General features: G+C 43.6%; 2 protein-coding genes across 3 annotated transcripts in view; both read right to left on the reverse strand.

Annotated features, from left to right (window-relative positions):
* The window catches only part of LOC306789403 (class I histocompatibility antigen, F10 alpha chain-like), a 43,498-nt gene extending 38,435 nt beyond the window's left edge, over positions 1 to 5,063 (reverse strand). For both annotated transcript variants that reach the window (XR_013772653.1, XM_079285327.1), the window contains exons 1-3: positions 4,924 to 5,063; positions 3,383 to 3,649; positions 2,246 to 2,524 (exon numbers count right to left, since the gene is read on the reverse strand). Coding sequence is in view for 1 of the 2 variants with exons in the window: in XM_079285327.1 (XP_079141453.1) it covers positions 2,246 to 2,524; positions 3,383 to 3,649; positions 4,924 to 4,993 (616 nt within the window). In the remaining variant the exon portion in view is untranslated. The remainder of the gene's footprint in view (positions 1 to 2,245; positions 2,525 to 3,382; positions 3,650 to 4,923) is intronic.
* A 3,288-nt stretch (positions 5,064 to 8,351) lies between these two features.
* Positions 8,352 to 10,090, reverse strand: LOC306789739 (gap junction delta-4 protein-like; the record flags this gene model as incomplete). The annotated part of the gene is made up of 2 exons (XM_079285812.1): positions 8,352 to 9,394; positions 10,036 to 10,090. 2 exons carry the CDS (start codon positions 10,088 to 10,090, stop codon positions 8,352 to 8,354), a joined length of 1,098 nt encoding a protein of 365 aa, XP_079141938.1.
* Positions 10,091 to 13,093: the final 3,003 nt, after the last annotated feature.

Below are 13,093 nucleotides of genomic sequence, written 5' to 3' on the forward strand. Positions count from 1 at the left end.
TTCTAAATGGACTCCCCAACAGGTGATCCAATTAGCTACAGGACAAGGAAGCGACAATGTATGGTTAAATTGGATTGTTGATAATGCTATAAAAAACAAAATGAGTGGCTGTGTAGCTTGTGCTGCAGCTAGACCAGCTATGTTCACCGAACCAGCACCACTATATCCTGAATCTGACCAAACAGGATACGCGTGCATGACAAAAATGACTAAAATGGCTACTCCACCACATTGCACTACTCTGGCATCCATATTCCCACCGATTGACAACCAAACTGCAGTAGGTTATTTCAAAGCTTACAAAGGACTAGGATCCAGATATGTCTGTTACCATTTCACCAACGATAGAGCTCAAATCCACCTAGGTAGTGTGCCAGAAGACTGGTGCAACATGACACGACCAGGCTCAGAGATAGGTTCTTGGGCTAGGGGAGGGCTATTCTACTACTGTGGGGGTCTGCGCTTATTCACTAACATACCACCATCTACAATAGGAGTCTGTGCTATGGTGAGGCTGGCAATGCCACTTACCTTAGTGGGAGACAAAATAGTACAGGACCAAAACAAAGTACAAAGCCTGACCCAACGCAGACGCAGACATATCTTAGCTAAAAGAGCAGCTGCAGCTGAGTTCAGTCTGGACAAAGGTCCAACATACATAGATGCTATCGGAGTGCCCAGAGGAGTGCCTAATGAATACAAATTGGTAGACCAAATTGCAGCAGGTTTTGAGAGTGTCGCAAGTATTATTCCATGGATAACTGTGAATAAAAATGTTGATCGTATCAATTATGTGCATTACAATGTTCTTCGTTTGGCTAATCATACTAGGGATGCAATAGAGGGTCTGGCTGAGCAGCTGGCCCCTACTTCTTTGATTACTGTACAAAACAGAATGGCTTTGGACATGTTGCTTGCTGAAAAAGGAGGTGTTTGCTCAATGTTTGGAGACCTGTGTTGCACTGTCATCCCCAACAATACTGCGCCGGACGGTTCAGTCACAAAAGCACTGAATAGTCTGAGGGCACTGTCAAACGAAATGCAGGAAGCATCAGGTGTGAACAATCCATTTGGAGATTGGATGGAAAACATGTTTGGAAAATGGAAGCACCTGATCTTGTCAATAGCAGTGTCAGTGGGTGTGTTCATTGCAATATTGGTCTCATGTGGATGTTGTATAATACCCTGTATTCGTTCTTTGGTTGGCCGTCTCATCACCACTGCCCTCTCCAAGGAACCATTACCACCCCCTCCTTATGGAGCTTACCCAGTATGGGAAGAGCAGAACAGCCTGGTAGGGTCAGGAGAGGCAGAGGAAGACACCAGCGTGTGAACAGGGTAGGAAAGTAAAGAAAGTGACGTCCTTCAGACGTCAAGAGAGGGATTTGTTGATAAAATTAGCATATATACAGTTTTAATCAGCAATTAGCTCATATACAGCTTAATCAGCAGCTAGTTTATATGCAGCTTTAAGTAGCAACTAGCTTATATACAGTTTAATCAACAGCTAGCTTATATACAGCTTAATCAGCAACTAGCTTATATATACAGTTTAATTAATCACTAGTATATTTGCAGTTTTAATAACCATTATCTTATGCAGCACTATTAACCACTTATACAGTGCTCACAACACAGCAAGGCCAGAGAGAAGCAGGTGAAAGGTTACTTATTTAACTGCGTCACAAGGAACCGGCAGCCATCTTTCAGAAAGATAAGACAGTGAGATTCAAGCGAGGGACTACGCCCAGCTGAGCCCGGCTTTCTCCACACACTACTTCTGTAGGTCCTCATGCTTACAACACCTCACTCACACTGACGGAAACCAACGCCTATTGGGAGGGGCCAAAGGTGAATGGACATTCACGGCCTCCAACCAAGCGTAATACACGGCTTAAACGTGCTACGTTTGCATCTTTGACTTTGACTAATGTATCAAGGGGGCGGACCCCATATATTAAGGATCATGCTGATGTGTTGAAGTGTGTGTCTAATGGTGAATCTCTGCGAGTGAAGCTATTAGTGACCCGTGCACGTATTACTGCAGGGCTGAATAACTTTGTTCGATAAATAAACCTATTGCTTTTGATTTAACTATACGCCTCTGAGAGCTTCTGTTTCATTCTTAAACCTGCTCTAAGTGTGAAAAACAGCTACAACACATTTTTTCACAACAGTTGTCATGTGACTGTTGGTCAGAAACAACAGAAGCTTTATGAAACTACATCAGGTCATGTGATTCTACCTGTTCTCATCAGAGAGCTCCTCCCGTAGGTCACATGCTTCTTCACCCACTCAGGACAGATGTGAGTCAGGTAGTTCTTCCACTGTGCTATCAGAGCTCTGTTATTATCCAACTTGTGTTTGGTGATGACAGCCTGTTGTTTTGGAGCGATCCATGTCTCTGTCTTCAGGTCAAATGATATGAAGTCTTCTCCATCATAACCAAACTGATAAAAACCTTTGACCTCATTGGTCTCATCATCCCATTCACAGCCCTCCATAGACTGGACAATGTGGACACCTGTGAGAGAGAGAGAGAGAGAGAGAGCGAGAGAGCGAGAGAGCGAGAGAGCGAGAGAGCGAGAGAGAGAGAGAGAGAGAGAGAGAGAGAGAGAGAGAATCAGAGGAAAGCAGAACTTTCTCATATTTGAGAAACTGGAACTGGAAAATGTTTGACATGTTTTCTTGATGAAAGACTTGAGTGATCATCTGATGATCAACATTTAAGTCAATTCATTTCCTGTTAAACTAATAGATTCCTTATTCTAACATGATGTATGTTTATGAAGACATAAACACACCAGAGTGAAGTTCAATGACTCTACTCTGTATTATTCTCCATATTTAGGGCTCAAACTCATTATTCTCGTCTTTGCTGATTATGGAATGACTATTTTTAATGAATCCATAAATAGTTGACAGTGTAAATGTCAGTAAAGTGTGAAGACGCCGTTAAGTTCAGAGTCTGATGAACTCTTTAAAGTGCTTCTTCAGTCTGAACAACACTGAACAGCATTTCATTCACAACGACATCAATCAGAGAAAAGGAACAAAGTCTCACACTGAGGAACCTGAACTACAACATGTTTGACTTATTGCTTCAATTAAAGACTGAAATTATCATCTGATTATCAGAAATGTAGCCAATTCATTCGTTTAACTATCGAAACAAATTCATAACGTGTTTCATCACTGAAGATGTACAGCAGCATCCAGTCGACTCAGCGTCAGTCATGTTTCTGCTGAGTCACACCGTTTCATCTGTGTGTGTGTGTGTGTGTGTGTGTGTGTGTGTGTGTGTGTGTGTGTGTGTGTGTGTCATCTGTTTACTAAAGTACAGCATGACAATATCAACAAAATGTGTGAAACATAAACAAACCTCCAGTTTGGTTGAAGCGCTGCTTTAATATTTCAATGTCGGCTTTGGAGACCTGCTGGTTACTCACACAGATCTCAGTCTCCCTCTGCCAGTACTGAGGATCATCTGCTGTGAGTCTGCTCATCCAGTCCTGTTTGGGTTCTGCTCTCCTGGTGTTACTGTCATAGTGACTGATCTCAACGTCATCAACCAACCCAACAGCCACAAACTCTGGGAAGTTTGTGACTCCAGAGGACGCAGTTTCGAAATACTTCAGAGAGTGAATCACTGGAACAGAAAGATAAAATCATCACTTTCAGTTTAGATATCACGCTTTAATAAATCACTGAACAATGTTGTTCTGCTGCTCACAGAATCAAAAAGAACTACAGTACAATAAATACATGCTGATAATATCTGCTGAGCACTCAATACACACAGGAATAAATGTTTACTTTAATATTTCTGATGATTGTTTTAAAACTATCTGTTCTGAAATGAAATATAAATATGTTTGTTATTGATTCACTGTGAGAGGCTGATATACAATATGATTTTCTTCTTCTTCCTTTTCAATCATGAAACATGTTTTATTTAGTGACAGATGACACTTTGCATCTTGTTTAAGGAGTGAACACTGAAGAGACTGAAGAACAAGATGATTCATGAGTAATGCTGAAAGTCTGAGCCTTCCACCTCCAGCTCAGCCAATGGGAATTTAAGCTGAGCCTGACGTCACGTGTAACTAGGTAGAAGTGAGCCACTCAGGTTGTCAGTGATTGAGTTTATGAGTGAACGATATTAAATATTACAGCAACAAAGCAGGAAGTAGTTTGTCTTCAGCAGGAAAACAACCATCAACTGACTCGTTGTTTCAAAGTAAAAGTCCAAAACCTCCACAGCAGCCTGAGAGATGAAATGTGCTGACGTGTTTCCTGACTGTATGAATATGTTCATTCTGTCCACTGAATGACAATAACTAGCACTAAATATTGACATCGTTGACGCAATAACAGTGATTGTAAACAGCACTGAATGAACCGCAGCACACATTCTACATCAAACACCAACAAGTTCGATGTTGAAATAGAAAAGAGCACTAAATCTCGTGCTGTTGTGACGTCATGCTTCATGCTCTTTCCTCGTCGGACTGGTGTTGGACTGTTGCTGCGCTGCGTCATGCTGACGTCTGAGCTTTAAGCGCGTGCACACCGTTTCGCTGTGAATGCTGCTGATATGATGAAATAATGTCCCAAATCAAAGCGACAGCAGAGAGAGAAAGAACACACTTCTGTCCTTTTCACTCAGTCACTCGAGGACACAGCGGCTCCCTCAGAGACATGTCGGGACCAATCACTGAGCTGCACACACAGGATCTACGAACGTGGACTTTAAGAGCATTTCTGACTTTTTACCACATTTTCTGTGGTCAACGAGGAAGTCCTGGAGCTAAACATCAAAGACGATCAAAAGCAGCTTCAACTGATGAACACAGTCTATAAAGACACGAAGCTTTCCTTCTTCTACAATCACACAACTTATCAAACAAAGAGTGAACTCACCTGCTGCCGCGCCGTGAAGGTGTATCATCAGGAGAGACAGAATCAACGGCTCCACAGTGAAATGTCGCATCTTAACTTCTGGTGCTTTCTGTTCTTAAAGAGAGAAAGTGATCCGGTCCGCTCTGCTCCAGGATCAGCACTGAACTGCGGGAGAGAGAAGAAGCAGCGCTGCCTTCCACCTCCACCTGAGCCAATGGGAATTTAAGCTGAGCGTGACGTCACGTGCAACTAGGTAGAAGTGAGCCACTCAGGTTGTGAATGAAAGTGAAAGTATTGATGTTGTTTGAGCGCGTGAGAGGATGAAGGAGACGCGGACACGCGGGGCTTTATTCTGCTGTTCTCATGTGAAAGGAGTGTTTGACCTCCTGCTGCTCGGGTCTTCTCTCATGATGTGTACTCTGATGTCACGTCACGTGCACAGACGTCACATGACGTCGCACTACAGTGGTTCACAGCTGCACTTGATGAGCAGCAGGAGAGTTTCTCAGACTCTTATTATCTGTTGTGTTGAACAGGTCTGTGTGCGATCAGAGCGTCTGCTGATGGAATGAGATGGAGGGGAGCTCCATATCCAACAAGGGCTTTTATTGATGTGTGAGCACGTGAAGGTGTTCAGTACAGGCCTGCACGCTGGTCTCAGCACACATGAGGCCTGAAGCATCAGCACAGACAATACGACACAACACAAGAGAGTCTCCACCAAACAGCATTTCACCTCACAGTTTGTCTTTGAGAGGAAAACAAGAGGCAGAGAAACGAGAAGCAAAGCAGGAAGAGAGTCAGAGAGCTTCTCCAACACAAGCATCAGATGAGGTCATCTCTGTCCGACAGCCCACGTGCTCCTGAAGTGACTCAGAGCTGCGGACGCTGGAAACTGCTTGAAGAAGAGAAATGTAACACCTCTGTTGATGTTTGAACACCTGATGCTGTTTTTCACTTTGGAAGCGTTGAGACTCTGTTTCACCCCTCATCACTTCCTGTTGTTCAAGCACTTTATGAAAGATTAGAGTTTAAATCTGATCTCAAGAACTCATGCTTTGTTCTCACTGCTTTACTGAGACAGCCTTATTTATCGTTATTGCAGTATTATTGTCAATTATTATAGTATTATTTATGATTGTTATCTCTGTTGATCAATAACTGAGTTTCTCTGCTGATCAATAACTGAGTTTATCTCTGCTGATCAATAACTGAGTTTATCTCTGCTGATCAATAACTGAGTTTCTCTGCTGATCAATAACTGAGTTTATCTGCTGATCAATAACTGAGTTTATCTCTGCTGATCAATAACTGAGTTTCTCTGCTGATCAATAACTGAGTTTCTCTGCTGATCAATAACTGAGTTTCTCTGCTGATCAATAACTGAGTTTCTCTGTTGATCAATAACTGAGTTCATCTCTGCTGATCAATAACTGAGTTTATCTCTGATGATCAATAACTGAGTTTCTCTGCTGATCAATAACTGAGTTTATCTGCTGATCAATAACTGAGTTTATCTGATGATCAATAACTGAGTTTATCTGATGATCAATAACTGAGTTTCTCTGATGATCAATAACTGAGTTTCTCTGCTGATCAATAACTGAGTTTATCTGCTGATCAATAACTGAGTTTCTCTGCTGATCAATAACTGAGTTTCTCTGATGATCAATAACTGAGTTTCTCTGCTGATCAATAACTGAGTTTCTCTGTTGATCAATAACTGAGTTTCTGTGTTTACCTTCACAGTGAAGTCAGCAGTGTGACAGCGCCCCCTGTGGATGATTCATGTATCTGCCTAGCTTGATCTGTGAAACGTGCCAGTAAGAAGTCCGTATGTCTCTATAAACCTGGTGGATGCCGGCACACTGCTCCATGTGATCTTATTGTAGATCACTCAACAGAGCGCTGCCTTTAACAGGCTGATATCATGACTACACCATGTGTTGAGACAGACGCGGTGGATGGGATTTTGCCAAGGACACATCGCTAACATTGTTTCTGCGTGTCCTGTCTCTTTAGGGACAGCGTCTTGTGGTGGATGTGGGTCAACGCATGTTCAGGGGACTGTCTCAATGATTGTGTTGTTGCATTCAGTGCCATTGTTTGTTTTGATCAGACAGGAGTGTCAGTTACTTACTCAAGTTACAATGTCTGTTCCTGTAATTACGATTATTTCAGTGGAGAGTTCTTTTTAGTTTTGGACGCTTTTAAAAATAGAGAAAACAATAGAAGCTCAATGCTCATAGTTATAACAAAGAACTCCCAAAAGAGGACAGCTAATAGAACAGCTTTCTCTCATGGGCAAAATGACAGAAGGATGCTGAAAAGTATGCAGACGGAAAGCATCATGAGACCATCATCCCGTTCTGAGTTTGTGAACAAAGGTTTTTAGACACAAGACGATATCCTAAACGCAGCATCTGTGAAGTTAAATGAGACCATCCATCTCTTTCATGTGTCGTACAGGGACGTTGCTAGCAGGCTGAGCTAATGCTGTACGACGGCGGCGAGAGGGTTGAAGGTCTCATGTCATGCGAGCAGGGTTGTTCCTAAGTCAGGCTGGGTGGAGGTCAGAGGTCAGGTCAGTGTGTCTGTTGTGGCTGCCAGCACTCAGTCATCCAGACGACAGCTGAGCACCGGACGTCTGCTTCCTCAGAGGCAGCCGGTGTTTTTGTGACAGCTCTGTTGAACAAACAGGTGAATGAGAAGAAACATCTCAGTGGGAATCAGCTGCACGATCTCTCTGACCAATTAACTCATTTTATTATTGTTAATTAAACAGAATAGCTTTCGGTAAGCATGCATAAAAAAAACCTACATTTCGGTTTTGTCTTAAGAAACCAACCAACTCCAAACTAAGGTGAAGAACGAGACATTATGGTTCATTTTGAATCCGTTGTTTTACGTGTGCAAGAACCCTCTTTTTCAACACCGTGAAGTCTTGACCTCATGGCACATTTCTTAGTTTTCATACAGGTGAGCAAATAGAAATAAATAAAGATAGATTGCTTCAAAAGCAGCACGAATTGACTTTATGGCCACTTGGGGGCAGTGGAACAAGCTGAAAATGTGTCATATCACTTATAATCATTTTAGTTCATCAAATCATTGCATATCAAGCGGACATGGGGCAACTTTGTCATTATTTGTCATTTTTCAAGCTGCCAGATAAATGTAAGTCTCATGTTAACTCTGATTTTAGGTCTGTTTTGGTCTCCACCATCTCCTGAGAAACATGTTCTTTTCTTTAGTTTGCCAGATATTGAGCTTGCCGGCTCACTGTGTTGCTCAGCTCATCGCTGTTTGTCCACCATTTGGCTCTGGCCTTCTAACGTGAATTTAAGCTTAAAATGATAGTACGGTAAATGAAAAATATTTGGGCACTTTAAAAGGATGCTGTACAGCAGTTTCTGTCCGATGAAAGGAATAAATGGCCACCCAGTCAACTACACCCATGCCCTCTTGTCTTTAGATTGACTGCTGTCAGACCGTTGGCCTGAGTTCGCCCCGACTGGAGCGTACGGGTCCATCTTTTTGACACCCATTGGTGTTGGCATCCTGGGGCCTGGTCCTCTGTCGGGACGGGGGGGCAGGTGGCTGTGGAGGACGGAGTGAGTTGGCACTGGAGCGCTGATGGGAGTGGGCGGCCGAGACGTCCTCAGCTTAGCGGTTCCATCATTCACCTTTGTGTGAAGAGGTTCATCAGGCACATGTTTGAGGCCGTTCTTTGAGCTTCCACTGGGGCCGATTCTTCTGATTGAAAGGACGTTGCTGTCCTCCGTCGTGGTTGTCGTAGTGTCCGCACTGCTTTGCTCCCCTTTACTCATCTCCTCCAACAACATCTCCCTTCTCCTCCTCCACGTCACCATCGCCTTCACGGAGCTCACCAGGTCCACCAAACTCAGCAGGACGGACAGGGAGGCCACGGCCAGCATGGAGTTGAGCATCAAGGTCTTCTCCGTTGGTCTGGAGATGTAGCACTCGACGCCGGATGTGCAGGGAGCCTCGTAGCAGTGGAAGCTCCTGGGAACGGACAAACCGAAGAGGAAAAACTGGCTCGCGCCGAAAACCACTTCCAGAAGGATGCGTAGGATCACAACCAGGAAGTAAGCGCAGTGGAAGCGCGGCGCTCCCCGCTCACGTGGGAGGTCGTGGAGTGGGGCTTTGTGCGGGGACGGGTCTCTCGAGGAGGTGAACGGTGACCCTCCTCGACTCCTGTCGCAGTAGAAACCTCCAACATAGGGATGCGACAACACGTTGTGCACGACGTAGGTTGCAAACAGCACGTGGGGAAGACAGAGGAGAACGAGGTGGAAGAGCCAGAGACGGACGACGGACACGGGGGCAAAGACGTCAAAGCACACGTTGGAGCAGCATGGCTGGATGCTGTTGCAGACGAACCTTTCCTGCTCGTCGCTGAAGAGGGTGAAGCCGGCCAGCAGGAGGACCAGCAGACGGAGAACCAGCATCAACATCCACCACATTTTGCCTGCAATGGAAAACAAATGATAAATTACAATGAATGATAGATTACATGAGGATAGAAGAGAATAAATATAGGATGTATAGGGTGCATAAAATAATCAAATGTATCAAACTCAACACAATGAAAAATACATTGTTGTGATTATTCCTAGTTACATGAACATAAAAAGCAATAATTATAAAATATCAAGATCATGACAAAATACACACAAGAGTGACAAATTTCACTTTACTTAAAAAAATGAATTCCCAAGATTTAGCAAAAAATGCATTGATCTTAATGTATTCTTTAATGCGCCTACACCGTTAATTATTTCCAGGGTTTCACAAGATTTAACTGTAATTATTTTGCAATAAATGACGGTGTTATCATGGCAGTAATTCCACAGCGGCATACCGTTAAATTACAGTAATATACTGGCATAAAGTATACAGCTGTCATTTCACAATAAGTTACTGTTAAATCTTACAGTAACTTACTTTGAAAGTAATGCAACTAGGCAGTAATTCACTGTAAATATATAAAATCAAGCTAAGTTGTGTATTTGGGTTAACAGGCGTGTAATCATCATCATTATAGAAGATAAACATCAGTATACCAACACTGCCTCAATTCTAATGTTGTGAAAGAGAAAAACAGCGTACCCATAAAGGAGACATTGTGGCTCATAGTGATGAAGAGTAGATCTTTTGCTGCCATCATCGTCATTGTTCAGCGCAGACCCTGATCCCATACAAGAAGCCAGGACTCCTTTAAAAGCTCCTTCAACACGAATCCACGAGGGAGCCGCTCCTGAGCCGCTGTCCCCTTCAACACTGTCCCAGGACGACACACCGCCGAGCCTCAAAGCTCGCCACCAAATACAGTCACTTGGTTTTCTTACCGCTTCTCTCTGTTGTCTGCGGAGGCCGGGACCCGTGGAGGGAGCTATTCTTACCGGGCTGCCATCAAAGCATTGTTGGGATGTCGAGGCACCTGACGAGATGCTGACATACGTAGGCCGGCTTGTAATAGAAAATCATAAACCTGAGTGAGATCGCTACATGGCATTGAGTAAATCATCACATCATAAGACATGAAAGAAGACATGAAAGTGTGTCAGCAGCAGTTCGATTAGAATTAGAATTTATTGTGCGTTCAATATAATGATTTGGGGTTTTTCAATTTCTATTCTTTTAACTCCAAACTGTGAACATCTCAGGAAAGAACAGCAGCTCTGTTCTACCAGTTTTTAGTCACTATGTTTTAAAGAGTAGCTGAAACCCCTTTAACCCCTTAGACCCCGTGAGCACGTGCACGCATGGTGTACTGTGGTTAAATGATCAACATCAATCACTCACACTGATTGGCTGTGAAGAGGTCCGCTCGGAAATAAAGACACTGGAGAAGCAGCCGGTGAGCACAAGAATTTTTATTTTCCGAATGCACTGTAGAGTTATCTTGCTCTGTTGTACTGAAAAAACAACAAAATGATCATTCCTTTTAATATTGCAAAACCATATCGCAACTGCAATACTATTCAATATAATCACAATCAGATATGTTTTAACCCCCCCCCCCCCCCCCCCGTGACTTCATGACTTCATTCGAGTTGTTTTATGGCTGCACTAATGTATTCAATAATTTGAATATTTTAGATATCTTATATGTTGTTTATATATCATATTTTATATTCAGGGAAAAGGATCACCATGAACGTGAGTGCAGTGCTGTAACATGCGTTTGTGACGTTGTTACCAGTGAAGTTAACTTCCAGTTGAACTTCAGCATCCGTACAATGAAACAAGTGGAAATCTGACTTTCACACTCAATGACCTGATCAAATTGTTGCTGTATACACAAGTTATTGCTGTAGAATAGAATATACTGAATATAACCAACAGTTACAGCCTACAGAGCTCGAGTTGTCTCATGTTGTGTGTCCCCCCCCCCCCCCCCCCAGATAATTATATCACTCAAATTAAGAGACAGCAGCTCCTGTTCCTCTGTCCAATAAAAACAAATTGCTCTGCTTCTGCTTGTTAACCATGAGACAAGTTAGCTTCCTCTTCGTGTGTGTGTGTGTGTGTGTGTGTGTGTGTGTGTGTGTGTGTGTGTGTGCGTGTGCGTGTGCGTGTGCGTGTGCGTGTGCGTGTGTGCGTGTGCGTGTGCGTGTGCGTGCGCGTGCGTGTGTGTGTGTGGCAGGGGGTCGGGCATGTTCCCTCAAGCACAAAACAAATCCACAGAGGAAATGGGTTGAGAGGTCATGCCCGCTCCATCTCCCTCCAACATAAACAAGGCGTCGGCCTTCAGGAAGAGCGAGGGATCCGATTGGGTGAAATTCCGAGACGCCGTCTTCTTCTCCGCTGGTTGGGATGCTTCTGAATGCCGTCTTTGTCTCATGATCTAATGATCTGTCTGACTCTGATTGGTTTGGAATAAATCATGTTAAGATGCTTTCCATGGGATGTCTAAAGGTCACATGCTGTCATTTACAGAGCGTATACACATCTGGGTGGGAAGCGTTTTGCTTTCAATAACAGCTATTGACACGTCACGGCTGATTAAACAATGCAGTCCAAAACAAACTTTTCTTCTTCAACACTCGGCGGGCCTCGTGACGGACAGATGACCTCACTGCTTTCTGGCCCAAAGCATGCTGAGATCAACCATTACGTGACTCTGAAAAGATGTGTTCATCAGTAAGAGACTACAACAACTATTACACACACAGTCTTTAGCAAACAGCGGCCCATTTAAATATCCAGTAGACTCATGGTGAATGGAATAATGACTCTCTTTTGGTCTCAGCCAAAGACTATTTGTAAAGATGGACGACATGACAGCTCTCCAAAAGTGAAGCCGAAAACATCCTGATCGTCCCCTGGAGCCCCGTCCCTCATAGCGGATGGGTCAGGGGCCGAGCTAAGAGATATACATTCTTCCCAAAGATGGTTTCTCACGCTGATTTATGTTCAGGTGTTCATCTTTCCGACATGGTTGGCTCTTCAATGCTGTCGAAAGGGAACGTGTCGTCATGACCGGCCGTGCTCAGCTCACGACTGAGAACAACACGGATGAGAGGGAACGTCAACGGCACATTTGAATAGTGGGCTGTTAAACCACACAAACAGTTTGAAGACGTACTGTCATCAAATAAAAGGCCATAAAGCTCTGTAGAGCTGAGAGGAGGCTCATCACCGCGAGCCACCCCAAGTAGTCGTGTTGATGGAAAAATATTGATCATAGCGGCTTTACTAGTACAGGCTGAACATCAGCTTAGCATGTGTACAGTTAGCATGATAATGAGTAGGTTATTGGTTCTGTTTCATGTTCTCAGCGCTGTAAGCGTTGGACATGTGGAGCAAGATGATAAATCAGGAGATGACTGAAGTCATTCAGATGTGAGAGCTTTACTCTGTATATGAATGTATATAAACTCAGAGAGCCATCACGCTCGTGTGCTTGTGTGTGTGCATGCAGGGTGATGGGTGTCGAGGTGAGAGAAACATCTTCTTCAGCTTCACTTCTGTCACACAACAGAACTCTTGCTGCAGTGTTCTTATGAACTGAATAGTTTGGAACATATCTTTTGAATGTTTCCAGACTTAAAGATGTACATTTTACACCAGCAGCACTACAGACTGTGTTCTGTGTCCTGTGGCTCTTGAAGGAGCGTTCTTAAATCTGAGGAAATGACGAGAAAAGCCTTTCCTGGGAGGT

This window comes from Melanostigma gelatinosum (genome assembly GCF_949748355.1).
Source record: "Melanostigma gelatinosum genome assembly, chromosome: 15".
Lineage (NCBI taxonomy): Eukaryota > Metazoa > Chordata > Actinopteri > Perciformes > Zoarcidae > Melanostigma > Melanostigma gelatinosum.